General features: G+C 44.2%; 1 protein-coding gene across 1 annotated transcript in view; it reads left to right on the top strand.

Moving 5' to 3' along the window:
• Nucleotides 1–17,080, top strand: part of UNC5B (unc-5 netrin receptor B) — a 245,701-nt gene that overhangs the window by 213,356 nt on the left and 15,265 nt on the right. The window contains exons 8-13 of the mRNA XM_015422893.1: nt 7,298–7,330; nt 9,886–10,080; nt 11,676–12,065; nt 12,530–12,617; nt 14,771–14,939; nt 16,316–16,549. Of these exons, the coding sequence (XP_015278379.1) occupies nt 7,298–7,330; nt 9,886–10,080; nt 11,676–12,065; nt 12,530–12,617; nt 14,771–14,939; nt 16,316–16,549 (1,109 nt within the window). The remainder of the gene's footprint in view (nt 1–7,297; nt 7,331–9,885; nt 10,081–11,675; nt 12,066–12,529; nt 12,618–14,770; nt 14,940–16,315; nt 16,550–17,080) is intronic.

The following is a 17,080-nucleotide window of genomic DNA, read 5'->3' as shown; positions in this document are numbered from 1 at the left end:
AGCATCCTGCTTCATTACTTGAATCAAATCCGTTATTTGCGTTTGTTGAGCAGTAATGCTTGTTGTCACAACTTGCATCTGCTTTTGTGGTTCAGTAATATTCGCTGTTACCACAGACATCTGTTCTTTAAAGACATTGAGCTGTTCCAGCAGAGGGCGCATGACCTCCGTCATCGCCTTTGTCGTCTCACTGGTCGTTTCCCGCACCTTCAGGGACTCTAGTTTTGCTTTTAAAAGTTTCTCTTTGTCTCTGTCCCTCTTCCCCGCCATCTTTTTCTCGTTTGTTTGCTTTCGCAATAAATTTTAAAGTCTCTGAATATGCGCTTATCTGTATAGCTTGATGAATGAGTACTTCTGGGCAATTTCTTGTTTATTCTTCCACTCCCTCCCCTTTCGCTCAACGATTTATGGGCATGGGAGGCGTCCCTCCCACCACTCGCTTCTGCTGTTTCGCCGCTTCGGTTAAGGAGTGTCTTTTCGTTTAAAAATCAGTTCTCATTTGACTCACATTCATAGTTGGTCTTCCGACCCCTCTTCATTCATCATTTCAAACGCCTGATCTCCTGAGCTTGATCCGGCTAGCTTCACTTGTACCATCAGGTCTCTCGGCTGGACGGACCACTGGAGCAAGGGGGAGCCTCGATTCTCTGGCATTCGGCCAGAGAAGAGGCTACCCCCTCAAAGCTCCTTGGCCAGGTGCCCTTCCCCGGGCTCCTGGGGGGGGTTACGAGCCTGCTCACCCCCTCCGTCCGCCAGAGCATGGAGTCACCCCCAGGAGGTCCAGGAGGTGAGTCCCTGAGCGTGCCGCCATCAACCAGAAGTCTCTGGCATCAGCTTTTTCAATGAATGCTTTTCCCTGCCTGGCAGGCACACGGACTGGGGCTGCCCTCTTATGCACATGTGCTTGGAATCATCTAATTGAATTTAGTGGGAATTAAACTGTGGATGTTGTAGCTTGCCTTTTATGAGCTCTAACTGTACTGCTACCCAGTAAATAGTTGACTTGGAAGGCAACTGATTGTGTGATGCCAAAGCCTGTGTTACTCAAAAGATATATAGGTTCTTCACTAGGCAACAGTCACTCACAAAGGAATGCTCTGCATGACCTATTGCGCTCTTTTCTTCTTTAGCATTAGCAAAGAAAGAATCAAGAGAACCATGTTGGAAATATATGGAGACAGTGGATAAAATATCAGTATTTCTTTCCCAGGGCTTAATTTGTACACATCTTTAGGGCTCAGAAATGGCCAGAGCTATTCCTGAACTGTTCTCCTCTGTCATTTAGAGGTTCTAGTGCTGGAGTGCTTTCTCTCCCTGCTGAAATCAGAACGGTGTCACTAGGAGAAGCCCTGGGTGTCATCTGGGTGTGGGAATGGAGGACATGGGCTATGTACATTAAAATGTGTGGATAGTATGGGTGGAAATAAGAGAGAAGGCTCGTATTCTATTTTAATTTAATTGCTTTCCTTTCATGCAAATGTAGAAATCCAGTGAATGTTGGCATTGTATGGGAGTTTCTATAAAAATGGCCACAGTCTTTAGGTGCTGTTCCTGATGGAGCAATGCAATAAATAAATAAATGCTTCATGTGAGTTTAGTTATACCTTGATGCAGGTCTCACTGCTGCAGAAATGGTTTTATTTTCCATTCCAAGGCAGAACGCTAGAGGAAAGCACTAATCAACAATAGAACATCTTTGAGCTTGGACAAAGAATGTTTGCTCCAGCGGTGTGGCACAACTAGACCCCACACACACACAAAATTCAGTAGTAGGGCTTTCAAGCAGGAAAGGATGACAAATCTTGGCTCAGCAGCCAAGGACTCCATGTGTCCTTCCCCCCATCTCTGTTAAGATGCAGGACTCCCTCAGGAATGTGTTGTTCTTTCTCCTGCACACAGGAGATGTGTGTGTGTGTGTGTTAAAGAGGTTCTTTCCAGTGTGCAGTAACTCTTCTGAGCTATTCTACCTGTAGCCTTCCTGCCCGCCTCCAGCAGGGCCTTGTAGGGCTCAGTGTGGACATAAATCTCAGGGCTGTTGCTGGATGGGGCCTCTGCACTTGTGACCTTTTAAACCTTCATCCTCCCTATACAGGATTAAGCCCCTCACGCCAGTCCAGGGATGAGAGGTAATCCTGTACTTTTCCAGTACATTAAACAACAACCCAAGAGGTAGGCTATACCCTCTCTAGATTTCAGAACAATGTGCCACCAGAACCTCTTTTAACTAGAGTCACCTCCAGCTCAGAGCAGAGATTCAAAATTCTCAGCTGGCCTTTGGGACTTAACAATTACTATCACAGTGGTAGCTCTGTGTGGTCAGCGTTTAGGCTACAAGATTTAGACTTGGAACTCAGGTACAACATCAGAGACCATTTAGAAATAAGACTAATTTTTATTCAGTACAGAGCATAGCAACAGACTACAAAAGATTACAAAATAACAAAGCCTAAGGCGATTTGCCTTAACTACACAGTAAGAGATACATACTTACCACTTCAGGAACATTCCACAGTCCAAAATAGTTCAAGGGATTTTGAAGGGAAATCCCATCTTTGCACACCATGTGCTCAAGTCACAAAGCAGGTCTTTGTTCCACCAGGGACAGCATGTACAGGTGCAATAACAGAGACAAGAAGGGAGAGAGCTAAGAGAGAGCAAGAAAAAGAGCTCTCTCTCCCATAGGGATTGAACAGTTATACACCCATCTAGTCATGACTAGCTGTGGCCATGCAGCCAATCACGAGTGGACAGGGGATGTGCCCAATTGTTGGTTATCATAGCTGCAACATAGAATTGGCTAGAAGTTTGGGAATTCCTTCTGCAGTCAGGTGACCCAGGTTCTAGCTTCTCCATTGCCTAGCTGCAACACAGGAATGGCTAGAAGTTTGGAGGCCACGCCTGCAAGCAATTGACCTAGTTTCCAGGTACTTCATGGCCTACGTGACTTCCTGCATGTAGGCCTGGCTTTTGACATGAAAGTGTGAAAGAATGTGGGTTTATGGCATGGCTATCGGGGCCATTTGGCCTTACCATGTGGCTAGCAAGAGGAAACAAGGCACAGCATGTTATCAGAATGTAATCACAGGAGAAGGCATGGACTTTTAGAAATCAATATTTCTATACACTCCCCCACACGCCTTTTTCTACTAGGTAGGTTGTCTGTCTATCTTTCGCTTCCCAGGTGAAACAGGTCAAGACATCTGCAGCCCAGTCCTGGGTGTTTCAATTCACATCAGTTTCTGAGATTCAGTCCCTCTCCCCACAATGTACACCTTTCATTAGCCTGATCACAGCCTGGAAGCATCATTTGCCTATGCCGTCTTTTCCCACTGGGAAGAAAGCCTTTTTTAATTTCTGGCCCCTATGATTTTTTTTTCTGCCCAATATTTTAACTTCACTAAGGAAAGCATGTTGATTCTCATCATTCCAGTACTGAAATCTTCAGTTTACACCGTTTGCCTATCTCTGTGCATTTGATAACATTGCAGTAGCTCAGCTTACATTAGCTAGGATTGGAGAAAGAGAACAAGCAGGTGACCACCAGTTCCTCTCAGTTTTACAGCTGCCCATTTTTATCCTGCCCTTCCTCCAAAGAGCTCAGGGTGTGGCATACCTAATTCTCCCCACCCCCACCCCCATTTATCCTCACAGCACCCCTGTGTGGTAGGTTAGGCTGAGAAAGAGAGGAAAGACTGTTCCAAGGCAATGTTCCCTCTAAGGTGTGGAGTCTTGTGAGCAAGAATTTTACTTTGTGAGCTACGGGCATTAAAGTTGTGAGTGAGCCATTTGGCTACTGCATAAATTAGTTTGCTCTGGAGCCATCCTTCCTGAGCTAAGATAAAAATGTGTGAGCCAGAGGCTTAAAAACTATGAGCCAGCTCACACTAACTCAGCTTAGAGGGAACACTGGTCCAAGGTCACCTGGTCAACCTAAGCCTCCCCAATTCTAACCCAGCACTCTAGCTGACTACACCACACTGGTGTTACACTTAATTTTTTTCTTCTGTACAGATAGGCAAGGCTGAAAAGAGCAGGTGAATTTGTGTGCTATTGCTACCTTTGGAGGATCCCTGGAAATTGACTAAATAAGCAGAAAGTCAACTTTAGTTTCAAGAACACCCCTGTCTAGGAAGGAACCTTTGCCTCTCCTCTCCTAGTGCTCTGTATTGTGTCAATGCTGCCACCTGCTGTGTTTGCCTTGCCTTGCATCCTGGGACCATCCTCACTGTTTCTTTAGCCTGAATCCTACCCTGTCCCGATGCGTGGCAGTCCTACCGTGCGCCCCTGCTCCTGAGTGCTTGTGTCTTACATGCTGTTTTAAACGAACTCACCGGGTTGATCCGTGCTGGCACCCAGGGAAGGAAGAGGAGGGCATCCTGCGGTGGGGGCGGGGAGCATCTTGCCCATCAATAGCTGGCAGCCCTGGAGAGGCTCTTTGCTGGAGGAACCTAAGGCTTCATGACGGCTGAGGTCGAGTGCAGTTTGCAGGCAGAACCGAGCAGCACACCGTGGCAGCCCGCTGCTAGCTGTTAACACTTCACAAGCCAGGGGGGGGGGGGAAATGGTGAGAAGGAAATCAGGCAGCATCACAGCAAGATGTATCGGGGGTGTCAGATTGTTGCATTCGGGAGAGGACAGAAAAGGGTTGCTTACATATTTCTCTTCTTTCCTCCATCAGCTCTCCTCTGATGCGAGGGACGTTCAGAGGCCTTAGAATGGAGGGAGGTTGAGAAGATGAAGTTTTGAATTTTTTTTTAACATGAACTAGATGCTTCTCTCTCTCTCTGTATTAATCTTTTTGTTTGCTTGTTTGCTCCCTCGAGGGGCTGTTGTATAATTACAACATGTCACCCCGTCAGCTTGTTCCTCCCTTGCAAAAGGAGGTCTCCAGGCAGTGCTCCCAGATTACATTCGAAAGGTACGGTGGCCTGGAAAAGAGGCTCTTCCCATTGTGCAGCTTGGAGATCTCCGATGAAGAGCTAGCCAGGGAAAAGGTGCCTCCAGCAGAACGGAGCATAATTTAATCCCTGATGCTTTCAGCAGGAGAGGACTGGGGACATTAACACAGCACTGGAGCCAGCTGAGCCAAGGGGTCCCATTGGCTGAGCCAACAGCTGTTGCCCGTGTCGTCTTGGCCTGGGTGTCAGCCGAGCGGACCCCGTGAGTCCGCCACACTGCAGGGGCCACTGGGTTCCACCTGCTTCTGGTGCCAGTGGCCCTCCAGGGCAGCAGCCCACCAGGAGTTTTCCCGGTGAAGTAAAGGGGTCACTGCAGACTGTCCTGAGAGAAGTCCTGAGGCTATAAGCAAGGCTTTCCTGGAAGCCTAATGTCAGAGAAGCCCTCCCTGGCCGCCCTGACCTGGATAGCCCAGGCAAGCCCGATCTCATCTGGAAGCTAAACAGGGCCAGCCCTGGCAAGTATTTGGATGGGAGACCTCCAGAGAATACCAGGGCCAGCAGGCAGAAGCAAGCTTTCAAGCCACTTCTCTGAACGTCCTCTATGCCCCAGTGGGAGTCACCAGAGGTCACCATGACTTCCAAGCATGGGCACACAGATACACATACATGCACACATGCAAAAAAACCCACCAAAAGAAAAGCCCCCTGGCCTTTTACTGAGGGCATAAATAAAGCTTCCATTAAAAGCCATGTTAGGTTGAAAAGTATCAAGAATGTTTCCATAATGAGAAACCGGGGAATTAGAAAATACAGAGCTGAAAGAGCCTCATTTTTCTGTCAGCCAAAGGGCCACAGAGTTGTCCAGACCAGGGCTCTTTGTCATGTTTCAGTTCCTTCTGTCCCATACCATGTACTTGTCTTAATCTTCCAAACGTTTCTCATCCATATGTGTTGCATTCATACATTTCACTCTCCTCTCAGAGTTGCAGATTTGTGTTTTGTACCTTGTTTTCCTAAAACAATGCTGGATGTGCGCAACCGCATCTAAGCAGCCCTGCAGCTGTGTAATAAATTGGCATGCTGTTAAAAAAGAAGGGACCTTGAGGCAGGTATCATGACGGGTGTTTAGGTTTAGCTTCTCCAAAATGAAATTTGTAGAAGGAGCTGGGCAGGTGTCTGTGGGGTACACAGCTGCAATGGCAAAAATAATATTTGAAAGGCGAGACAGTTGGGAAGTGGATCAGCTCAAACATTCTGACCAGTCAAGTTGCAGAGCCACGTTTACCTCTTTTGTGATCAAAGTTGCATTTATGCAAGGTAAACAAAACCCTGAAGCCGAGCAGATAGCAGGGGCATGAAAAATCCCATGAGACGGCATAGACAGTGCTTCCTTGCATGAATATCACTGGCAAATGGCATAGAAAAATCACTGGCCTGGGTGCTCCCATAGATCTATTCTGCCACCAGCCTGCAGAGCATTATTCAACAAGCTGAGTGCAATCCAGTGGGTAATCTGCTTGACAACACAGAGATCATTTCATAAGCCCAGTCAGTCTACAAAAAGACAGGTTTATGGAGCCCCCCGGTGGGCTGCCATCTGTGGCTACTGACCAGCATTTAACTTAGTGCATCACAAGATGGGCAAAACTGATATACGGTCTTTAGAAGGGGTTGCCAAATCAGTAGAGTATTGCAAACCATTAGGATTATATAGCTGGGCTGGTAATGTGGGCAGATATCTCAGTGCAGATGCCTTCAAGTGGACCTCAGCCAGTGGTATGCATACAACCAGTTGGGCATGGAAGTAGTCTAGGTGAGATGCAGGGTCTTCAGAAATATTACTAAGTATTTGCTCTTCCTCTGTCCCCATGTTCACCTACAAGTGTGACAGACCATCTGTCTGCCACAGATTACGCGCCTTTGACCTTTTGGCATGCTAGTAGTAATAACAGAATGCCCGTAAACATATAGATTTCCTCTTTGAAAAAGTGGGGGGGGGGTTGTTTCTATTACGGTGGGACCCAGGGTCTTTGAGAGAGTGATTGCTGGGATGTAAGATACAGAAGGCTGAGAACCACTGGTGAAGAGAACATAAGCAACAATGATCTTCACAGATGCAGTTCTGGTATGGCAGGCAGATGTATCAGGGCAGGCGTCAAAGAGGTATAGACTGAAAAGGTTAGGAGGCAACTTCCCTATCAGTATCGCTGGCACAGCTTGATCATGCATGTGAGTTCTATATGAGTAGTTCTATCATGTTTCTGCTTTTGCCACATCCTTTTTCCTATGGTTGCCAGGGCTGCTGACCTGCCATTTGTTTTCTTTTAATTAATCACCACCATCATTGTCATCATCCTCATTTTTCAACCTTTTTAAAAACTTTGTTTTCTTCCTAACAGATAAAAGATTTGTAAGCGAACCCAAAAGTCACCGTAAGTCTCCATTTCGCAGCCATTTTTCTTTTTGTTGTAATTATGTTAGAAGTTTGTTTTTGTCCGTTAAGAGTGTTTGGCCTTTCTTGGTAGTAAGATGAAGCAGGAGGGCTGTTATCTCTTGGGGTATCTCTCTGCAGTTCTGGAAGCCTCAGCGGAGGTGATTGCCAATGAAGTGACCCCTAAGGATTTAGCCAGTGCTAAAGCAATGTAAAATTTACTTTTAAGCCTTATGGCTTAACAGAAATACTAAGCAAAAAAAAAATGGGCTCAAAGAAGTTCTATTTCATCTAGGCTCAGATTCAGTAGATAAGATGCATTCTTGGTTTCACATAATCTGGTTCTGATTTGGTTTGGTTCTGGTTCATGCAATAAAAGACTGTAGCCAACCCAACGAGTAAGGCTCCAGGAGGCTGGCTCCCACAGTGATAGTCGAGGGCTCTTGGGTAAATTCAACATCGTGTTTTTGTTTGGGATAGGTTGTTTTGATTTTTAAAGTCTCTAGCCTTTTTATTTACTAAGATTGAAAGGCAAATGTGTCTGTTGTGCTCTCCAAATTGCTGGGTAAAAAAGAAGCCTGGTCTTACCCTTTTCAATTCTGATCAACAAGTTCAAAGGCACTGGGGTGACTGAGAAATGCTTTTTATTGAACTTAAATTTGATTTATTCAATAGGGGACTTATATTTAGATATTTGTTGTTATCTTGCATTGGCTTATGATGGTTTCCCTCATATATATCTAGTATGTATGCACAATCATTGGCTATAAGCATGATTAATAAGGGCAAAAAAAAACTTAATCAGATTTTTTGGGGATGTAGCACAACATTATAGTCCATCCACACCTTGTCATTCTTCACGTGACTGAGTTCAGTGAAATGAATTCAGTGGGAACTAAGATGGGAGTTTGTTCATACTTTAATGAGGAAAAATATTTTACTTTTTCCCTTAGAACCAGTCTTTTCTTCTTTTTTCCTCCTCATGTTCATGTTCTTTCTCTCACCCATTATTAACTGGTTGATTATTTGTAGCTCATTGGCATATAATATTTCTGTAGCAATAGCAGTTTGATTTTCTGCCACATCAGAGTGTGTGCTGCAGCAACGTACACCCTCTTTGTTGTGACAGAAGTGCCCTTGTTGAGTCTTGTGCCTGGAACTCTCTCCAGCATTTCTTTCCCTTCCCCCCTCTCTTTGGTATAGCAGCTCCTGAGGCCTCATTCCCTGTCCACATTAATGTCTCCTTATCCCTGCTTCTCCCAGCCTCCCTCTTCTTTGTTGAACTTTAAATTGGGAGCTCCTTGGAGCCAAGAGCCTGTCTCCTTTTGCTTAAACTGTAAAATGCCATGTATACTGATGACATGGGGTTCATAAATAATATTAGTGCTGAAGTGAATTTTATACAGACGTGTACTTGAGAGAAAAGTCTGGATCCCCTTACAGGGTTATAAATCACATACATACTCCCCCATCCGAAGCTCCTCAGCAATGTTCTTGCTATATACTGCACCTTGGAATCAGATGAGAAAAAACATTCTTCAGTTAATGATGAAAGCCAGACATGGGTGTTCCCGTTATCTGTCTTGGCAATCTTTCTGGAATCCTCCCACTCTTATAGAAAGTGGCACAATTTGTATTCTTGGGATGAGGGGGTGGGGCAATGACTTTAGTGCCTGCTCATTCCCTGATAATTCTCCAAATCTGTACTTCACCTGTGCTGTACCTGGAGCCCCCTCAATGTAGAAGTTCCCAAAGAACCACCCACATCGTTTATTGTACCATGGCTATAATTTCAATACAAAATGTCCTCAGTTCTGACCTGATTTGCCCTTCAGAAAGAAGGAACTAGTGACCTGGGACATAATATAGAAAGGAAAGTGTGAATGAGTGAATCAGGGAGTAAGGCAGTATAAAATCCATATTGAGGGTACTTCTTCTGGAAAAGTGTTGAATTGTGACTACTCTAGTACCACGAAGGTAACAAAGTCAGCTTTAGCTCAGGCAGATGCTGTTGATGTCACTGACTAGAAATCTGAATACAATCCAGAGCACATATTTGGACTGTTGATTTCAGCAGTTTTTCAGCACCATGATCCCTTTCTGGATTATACCTAGGGCTTTTATTACCAGATTCTCCACCAGACATGGGGTTCAATTTGTGCAAATTTGTCCACTTGACCCCTAGAAGAGGAATAATTGTCCAAGATCAGACTTCTGAGGGAGAATCTGGTAACTTGAGGGTTGGACTTGTCTGAAAGCTTTTTACAGGCTGGTCTTGAAAGAAATCTGGGAAACCAGTGAGCTTGAATGGATTATGTCAGTATTTTCTTAAAATTCTACTGTTTCATAGTCTTTCCAGCAAATCTAACAGAAAAAGAGCAAATGGTCCTTTTTTGTGTCATTCACTTTAGCCTAATTTGACCTAATCAGGCCATTCAATTTGGTCTAATTAGGTGATTTGTTTTGGCTTAAATGGGGAGCATTCTGATTTAAGAAATCACAAGCAGAAATGAATTTCCCTTCTAAGCTCTCTTTTCTTCCTCCCTTCTCCCGCAGTACTGGAGGCTACAAGTGATGTGGCCTTGTACGCCGGCCTGGTGGTCGCCATCTTTGTTTTCATTGTTATCTTGATGGCTGTCGGGGTGGTTGTGTACAGGCGCAGCTGCCGGGACTTTGATACAGACATCACAGACTCTTCAGCAGCCCTGACAGGAGGCTTCCACCCAGTCAACTTCAAGACTTCCAGACATGGTAAAGTTTTAGTTTGCTCTTTTATAAAGTTTGCATCCAGCTGCCGTTGTGCTTGTGCTCCATACATTTTTAACCTCCCAAGGAATCACAAGAGGTAAAACCAGAAGTGTGAACTGAAAACAGCAGTAATCCAGTGAAAAGAGAGCTGGACTTGAACCAAGACAAATCCTACATACTGCAAACTTGCTTAGTAGCCTAGCATTTGCTCAGTTCTCTGCCAATGAAATGGAAATATTAACCAAACTACTTGGGAGGGCAAATAAGAGACAAATTGGAAAGCACCTGCACTTCAGTAGTACAATGGAAATGATTCGGAGGACAGGTGCTGGCTAATACCTCCGAGTTGTTCTGCATCTTACGTTTGAATGAGAAGGCAGCATTCTGACTTGCCATGCACCAGATGACAAATAGGAGAGTCATACTTTTGTGTCCTTCCAACACATTTTAAAGAAAAAAACCGCCCTTGCATGCATGGTATCTTGCGTGATAAAGGGATAAGGACTACGACCAACACCACTGCATTGCTACCTAACACTGGACGTATGCTTCAGACTAGGTAGTTTCTACTCCATTTCATGTATCATATTTAAAAACTCATGCTTTGTTTCAGTTCTGTTTGAGATTTTCTGTTTTCAGTTTTTAGTAGTCCTATTGGATTATTCACTGGATGTCCCATCCTGTTGATTGTACTTGACTCACACTATGTAATCTGCTCTGAGTCTCAGCGACTAAATAACTAAATAATAATATCTGTCAATTCAGGAGGAAGAGTTCAGTCTAATGTACTGACTTAGTATGTGCAGGGGGCTCTTAAGGATGGAGGAGCTGTCAACAATTGTACTCCCAACTGCCATGGTACAGTCCAGAATTCTCGGCCTGTTGCTCATTCTGCATAATGTGTAGATCAGCTTACAGTTAATGGAGTGATTTGTTTGTCTCTGTGTTGACCGTTTGTGAGAGAGTTCTGGAAGGGTCCTTCTGATGGTACAAAAGAAACAGTTCATGAGGTACAAGATGTTCCACTTGACTGAATATGCAATACACTTCCAAGTATTGGTAACAGTTCCATGGGCAGTTTTATTTACTTTGTGAAGAATTTTACTGGAGTGGATACAGATTTGTAGCTTTATTGGTGTAGATATAGAACCATCCTTCAGTGCTTCAGTTACTTCTAAGTGTCAGTCACCATGCTGTCAAAAGAGAAATTTTCAGCATTAGCCACCATACTAAAATGGCTGTGGTATGGTACATTATAGGCATAAGCCATAGAAAGTGCTTAAATTCAGTAGATGTGTTTAAGATACAGCGGCCGAATTTACATGATTAGCATGACAAATGTATTTTAAAGCTTCACCCTGTATGTCTTTACTGTTCTATAGTAGTAGCAGTAGTATCTTCGAGCAGTTTTCTTTCAAGTCACAGTAAAATGGAAATGGCTGCAGCTGATCCCCAAACTTAGTCCTCTTGTAGGCTTGGATATTTTTAAAGACTACATTTCTCCTATGGGGAAGTCCTGAGCTCATTTGTTTACTAGCATCATAACCTTCAAGAACTGATATGCAATTAAGCATTGTCCATCTCTTCTTTTCTTCCAGACACCCCCCAGCTGCTGCACCCTTCCATGCAGCCTGACTTGACGGCCAACGCAGGTGTCTACCGCGGTCCCATGTATGCCTTGCAAGACTCTTCGGACAAGATCCCGATGACCAACTCTCCATTGCTTGATCCGCTCCCTAGTCTCAAGATCAAAGTGTATAACTCTTCCACAGCATCGTCCTCACCTGGGATGCATGAGGGGGCGGACCTGTTAGGAGCCATGCCCCCAGGCACCTTCCCAGGGGAGAACCTCAGGGATAACCACTTCATGAACCTAAGGAACAAGGCCATGGGCTCGCAGCAGCTCCTGACCTTTCCCCGAGAGCCTGGGAACAGTGCCACTGGGACATTTGGCTGCCTGGGAGGAAGGTTCACCATCCCTGGCACAGGTAAAAATATTTGCACAAACAGCTTTTGATCGCTGGTACATATTCTGATGGCCACTGCTCAGGCAATACAATACTTACATTTCCATTTGTATGGGGTTTTTTCCCTGCTTGCCTGTGTAGGGCTTCTGTTAGTTTATAGAAATATAGCCCACTTTTCAGCCACAGTTCTCAAAGTAGGTCACAGCATAATAAAATTGAAGAGTTAATATGCAGTATTAAAAATTACAAATCAGCACCATAAGAACAGCTAAACAGGGACGCTGTGTTGTAAAACACCAACTCCCATCCTCAAAGATCTTTCTAAGAATAAAGGTTTTCATGGTCCTTGTAAAGTGGGGGGTACAGTGGGTCTGATAGATTTCTGTAGGGAAGAAATTCCACAGTCAAGGCATCTTTCATTCATCCTGAGGTGGTGGTACTCCAAGAACCCCTTTATTCCAATGATTCTTTTCTTTTCTGCACAGGGGTGAGTCTGCTAGTGCCTCACGGAGCAATTCCTCAGGGGAAGTTCTACGAAATGTACCTGATGATAAACAAAACAGAAAACACTCTGTAAGTAAAGCAGAGAATGTGCAGTTTGTTTTTGTTCTTGCTCTAGTTTATATTATGTTAAATGCCACTTTTTCCCTCCCAGGATCAGAACATCTGTTTTTAGGTATAATCAGGAGCTCCTGTGTTAAGTTCCCTGACTTTCAAAGTATCCAACTCTAACAGTGCACAGCTGAGGGATGGGACCCTACTTGCACTGGGAGAGGCACCAGGCAGTCAAGGAGCAGTAACAAAGGGTGCCCCGTGCCTCTGAGCCTTGGCGAATCTGGTGGTGGTGCCAACCCATAACTGAGGCAATGAGGGCTCACCTGGCCTAGAGGCCTGGAAAGAGTTTTTTTTAGAGTGCAAAGCTTGAAGGAACTCTAGCGGGGTATTTAAAACCCTCACATCCCTGGGTCAAGAACAGAGTTTGAGTCCAGAGGCACCATTAAGACCAACACGGTTTTATTCATGATATAAGCCTTCATGTGCATGCACACTTTTTTCAGATACAGTGAAACAAGAGGACTTCCTGATCAGCCTCAGAAAGAACACAGAGAGAGCAAGAGAGCAGAGGTCGACAGGAAGGAAGAGGCAGACCCGAGACATGATTCAGTCCCCCCTCTCCTCCCAAACTGAGGCCCAGTAGAGGGCCTTGGTGGCAGCCAGGCATTGTTGGCCCCTCCCAGAAAGGATTTAACCCATGTAGCCGTGCATACTTAAAGTGGAGTCCTATCTATGTTTATCCAAAATTAAATCCCACTGACAACAAGGGGGCTTCAAAGCAAAAGTGCAGATTGCAGCCTTAGTGTGTTAAGCAGTCTATCACCAAAGTTGGCTAGAGCAGCCTTTGTAAAAATTGCCTACACGTTCTAATCAATAGTATTAGATAATGATGCAACATGGAAACAATAAAGTCATAAGAATACATTCTCCAAAAAGAATGTGGCTATTATATTATATTCCCCTAATTCTAGTAGTTTTACCAAGCTCCATGTAACAGCATGCTGGACGAAGGAATGCAGTCAGGCAAGCCATACTATAAAGATGTATACCTAGACAGACTAGACAATTAGTTCAGGCTAACATGCAGATGATCAAAGCAAATCCCTGGGAAGTGAAAACGATGTCAGGTTACAGCAAATAAGGAAGCAGGGAGGAGGTAATAGAAATGGCAGTATATCTGGCTTGCATCAATTCCAGGACTTTCTTAACAAACAGAGAGTTGAAAGGTTTTGCTTGGTTACTGAACTTTGATGGTTTACTAGCTTCTCTTCCAAGAATCTTCACATTTATTTAGGCCTTTATCAATGCTTGCTGTTGTCCTGTCAAATAGAGTGCAAGACTCTACTCTTTTGCTAACAACTATTGAGAGGTCAGCAGGGTGTGGGGACATGGGGGGGTGCCATCGCAGTCACACACAACATGATGTCACTTCTGGGTTTCAGGGTGGCTTACATGAGATAAAATACATAGTAGTGATCAAATTTATCATAAAACATTTAAAACAGTTCATTAAAACCATAAGGTATTAAAGTGCTAGCTATATTAATTTGGTTACAGTTCATTAAAACCATAAGGTATTAAAGACCACATGCATGCAATCCATAAGTTGTCGAAGTGAACAGCTCACTGATCTTCCTCAAGTGTGATCGGCGTGCACGGGCTCTTGGCAGCCGACCAGGGACCAGGCTCTACAGGTTTCAATTAGAATTGAAGGCGATGTTGGTAGCAGTATTGGTAGCGATGACGTCATGCCACATGCAAAGCTAGCAATTAATTCCCCCCCCCCCCGTTGCCAGTGGGAGATCTCCCGTCATGACTGGAGTGCTGGTAATTTTAGTATTGCCTATCAGGGAGCACTGCAGAGAGAAAAATATGCAAAAGAGATGGAACTTTGCCATAATGGGAGATACAGCAGCCCTTTCAATCACAGGCCCTGAGCCAAGTCCATTTTTCTAGAGATGCTGCTTGGTTCCTCAGTTGTGTATCTAAGAGTACATCTGTGGAAAAAGAAGAAGCAGAAGAGGCACTAGCCATCACCCGCTCTTAGCTGTTCTGGTGTGGCTTTCCAAGACAAGGGGTTGCTGACCATTTTTTCCTCCCACATTCCAGTTGTTTTCTTTTCCAACTTGATGTCTTGGTGTCAACAGACCTTGTGTGTTTGCACTCTCTAGCTTGCCATCAGAAGGCACACAGACAATACTGAGTCCCATGGTGACCTGTGGACCCACTGGACTGCTCTTATGCCACCCGGTCATCCTAACTGTCCCACACTGTGCAGACATTAGCTCTCCAGACTGGATGCTGCAGCTGAAAACTCAGTCCCACCAAGGAAACTGGGAGGTAAACCGAAATAAATGGCAGGAGGAGGAGGTTACAGGGTGGGAATGGAATCTCACCTAGCTTCATTTGCCGAGACACAGTGTATATTGTTTGTGGCCCTGGTCAGTTATTTAAGGGAAATGGCTGCTCTACTATTTTTGCCTTGTTCATTCCCCACAAACAATCTTCTGAGTCCCAGTATTCAGAACAATGAGTTGTCCTCTCATAATTGTATGATGATTAAAACTCTGTTTGCTATTTAAATTGCCTCCAATTCCATAGCACTGAGGGCATGCTACTGCACTCAGTCATGCGGTCAATGACCTTTTTCATGAAACGAAAGCAAGGGGATAGTATGTTTCTAGCTGGAACCCACAAGGCAATTTAAAAATGACTTCTGAATTTTGTCTTACACAGGACTGCAGGAATTAAAAAGGGCAGGAGGGCTGGGAATTTTAATATTACCTATCAGGAAGCACTGCAGGGGAAGAAATTATGCAAAAGAGATGGAGCCTTTCTACCTGCCTGGAAGGCAACTTAATTAGGGTTGTTTGTGTGCCACAGCACCGCAAAATTGCAGAAACGTTAGTATATGGGGCTAGCCACAGAATTCAACGTTCCAAACAGCTCAGCTTTTTTTTTTTAATCTTTTATAATTTGTAATATAGCTTTTCTAATTGGAAAGATATTCTTGAGGCTGTGTAGAAAAGCCCTTGTGAAGTCACAGAAGCTGCAGGGAATCCTTGAATAGATCTCCAGTGGTCAGGGGAATGGGGCTTTGGGCCAGCACAGAGACAGAGCTACCCATGAAAAGCCTTTGTTAATTACCAAGTGTATTTTCTCTTGACATGAGCCTATTAAGCAGCTTCAGCTCCTTCTGAGTAATTCAAGATCACCTGTTTTAGAGGGTCCTAAGGAGTTCAGGATAATATATACAAAGTGCTTTGGCTATTTGAAACAGCTATGTTTTTCTAAAAGTATTATTCTGTAGTTTTTTGTCCTTCCCGATAAATAACAGAATTTGAATAAATAAAACAAACTTTTATGGAATCATTCAAATATGCTTAATGGCACGCTAAGCATAGTCTGGACACTTATACGCAGCTTTTTAATATATACAGTAACCTACAAACTTAACAGTAATTTTCATACTTAGAAAAAAAAGTTTATCTGAATAATTTATATAGGGCTGCAGGATTAAGCTCTTCATGTCACAATCTGAGTTCTCTTGCTGCAGAATCATTATTGTTGTTGTTTCCCACAAAGTATATACATGGCACTGATGTTAAGAAATGGGAAGAACCACCTATTAAATGGCAACACCCAGCTTGGACATAGGTACCAGAAAGGAACCTTTATTCTCTCTCTCTCCTCTGTATCCCCTTCTCTTCCTTCAGGAAGTTGTAACGTTGGATGAAGAGACTGTGAACACACCATGCTATTGCCAGCTGGAGCCCAAATGCTGCCACATCCTACTAGAACAACTTGGAACGTATGTCCTTGTGGGAGAGTCCTACTCAAGGTCGGCCACCAAGAGACTCCAACTCGCCATCTTTGCACCTACCCTCTGCACTTCACTGGAATACAATCTCAAAGTCTACTGCCTGGAGGACACGCCAGATGCCCTGAAGGTAATGTTGGTCTGTTGGCTCTCTTCTGTTGCTCCCTTTCCCCCTCTGTTTTCTGCAATCTATGTCAGGCGTGATAGAACTATTTATCACACTATAATACTAGTTTCTTATGGGATAACTCTCTTCCATTTGTTCTCTGAAAGGTAGCTTATAATTCAGCATGGCTCATTAGGATGCGCTTCATGGTCCAAAAGAAAATGTCCTTCAACCTTAGAAGGCATTTTCCATGATGGTCACTGAATGTTGACTCTTAGCAAATCTCTTTAGATGCTCCACTCCTGTTTTAATTGGCAATTTGACATACACCCAATCAAACACAAAGTCCTGCCTGAAATTGGCTCTATGTTGGAAAGCCTTTCTTTCATCCCATCGTCCATTCTTCAGGGCCCTGGGTGGGCCAGTGTGGACAAAACCACAATCATGCACCTGATAGCTTTGTCCATGCCTCTGCTAACCACAATCATGCACCTGATAGCTTTGTCTTTAAAAAGTCCATGCCTCTGCCAGTCTTCTATGTGCTTCATGAAGCTT

The sequence above is a fragment of the Gekko japonicus genome, unplaced genomic scaffold (assembly GCF_001447785.1).
Source record: "Gekko japonicus isolate JY-2015 unplaced genomic scaffold, Gekko_japonicus_V1.1 scaffold49, whole genome shotgun sequence".
Taxonomy (NCBI): domain Eukaryota; kingdom Metazoa; phylum Chordata; class Lepidosauria; order Squamata; family Gekkonidae; genus Gekko; species Gekko japonicus.
This window is presented reverse-complemented; position numbering and strand designations above follow the sequence as displayed.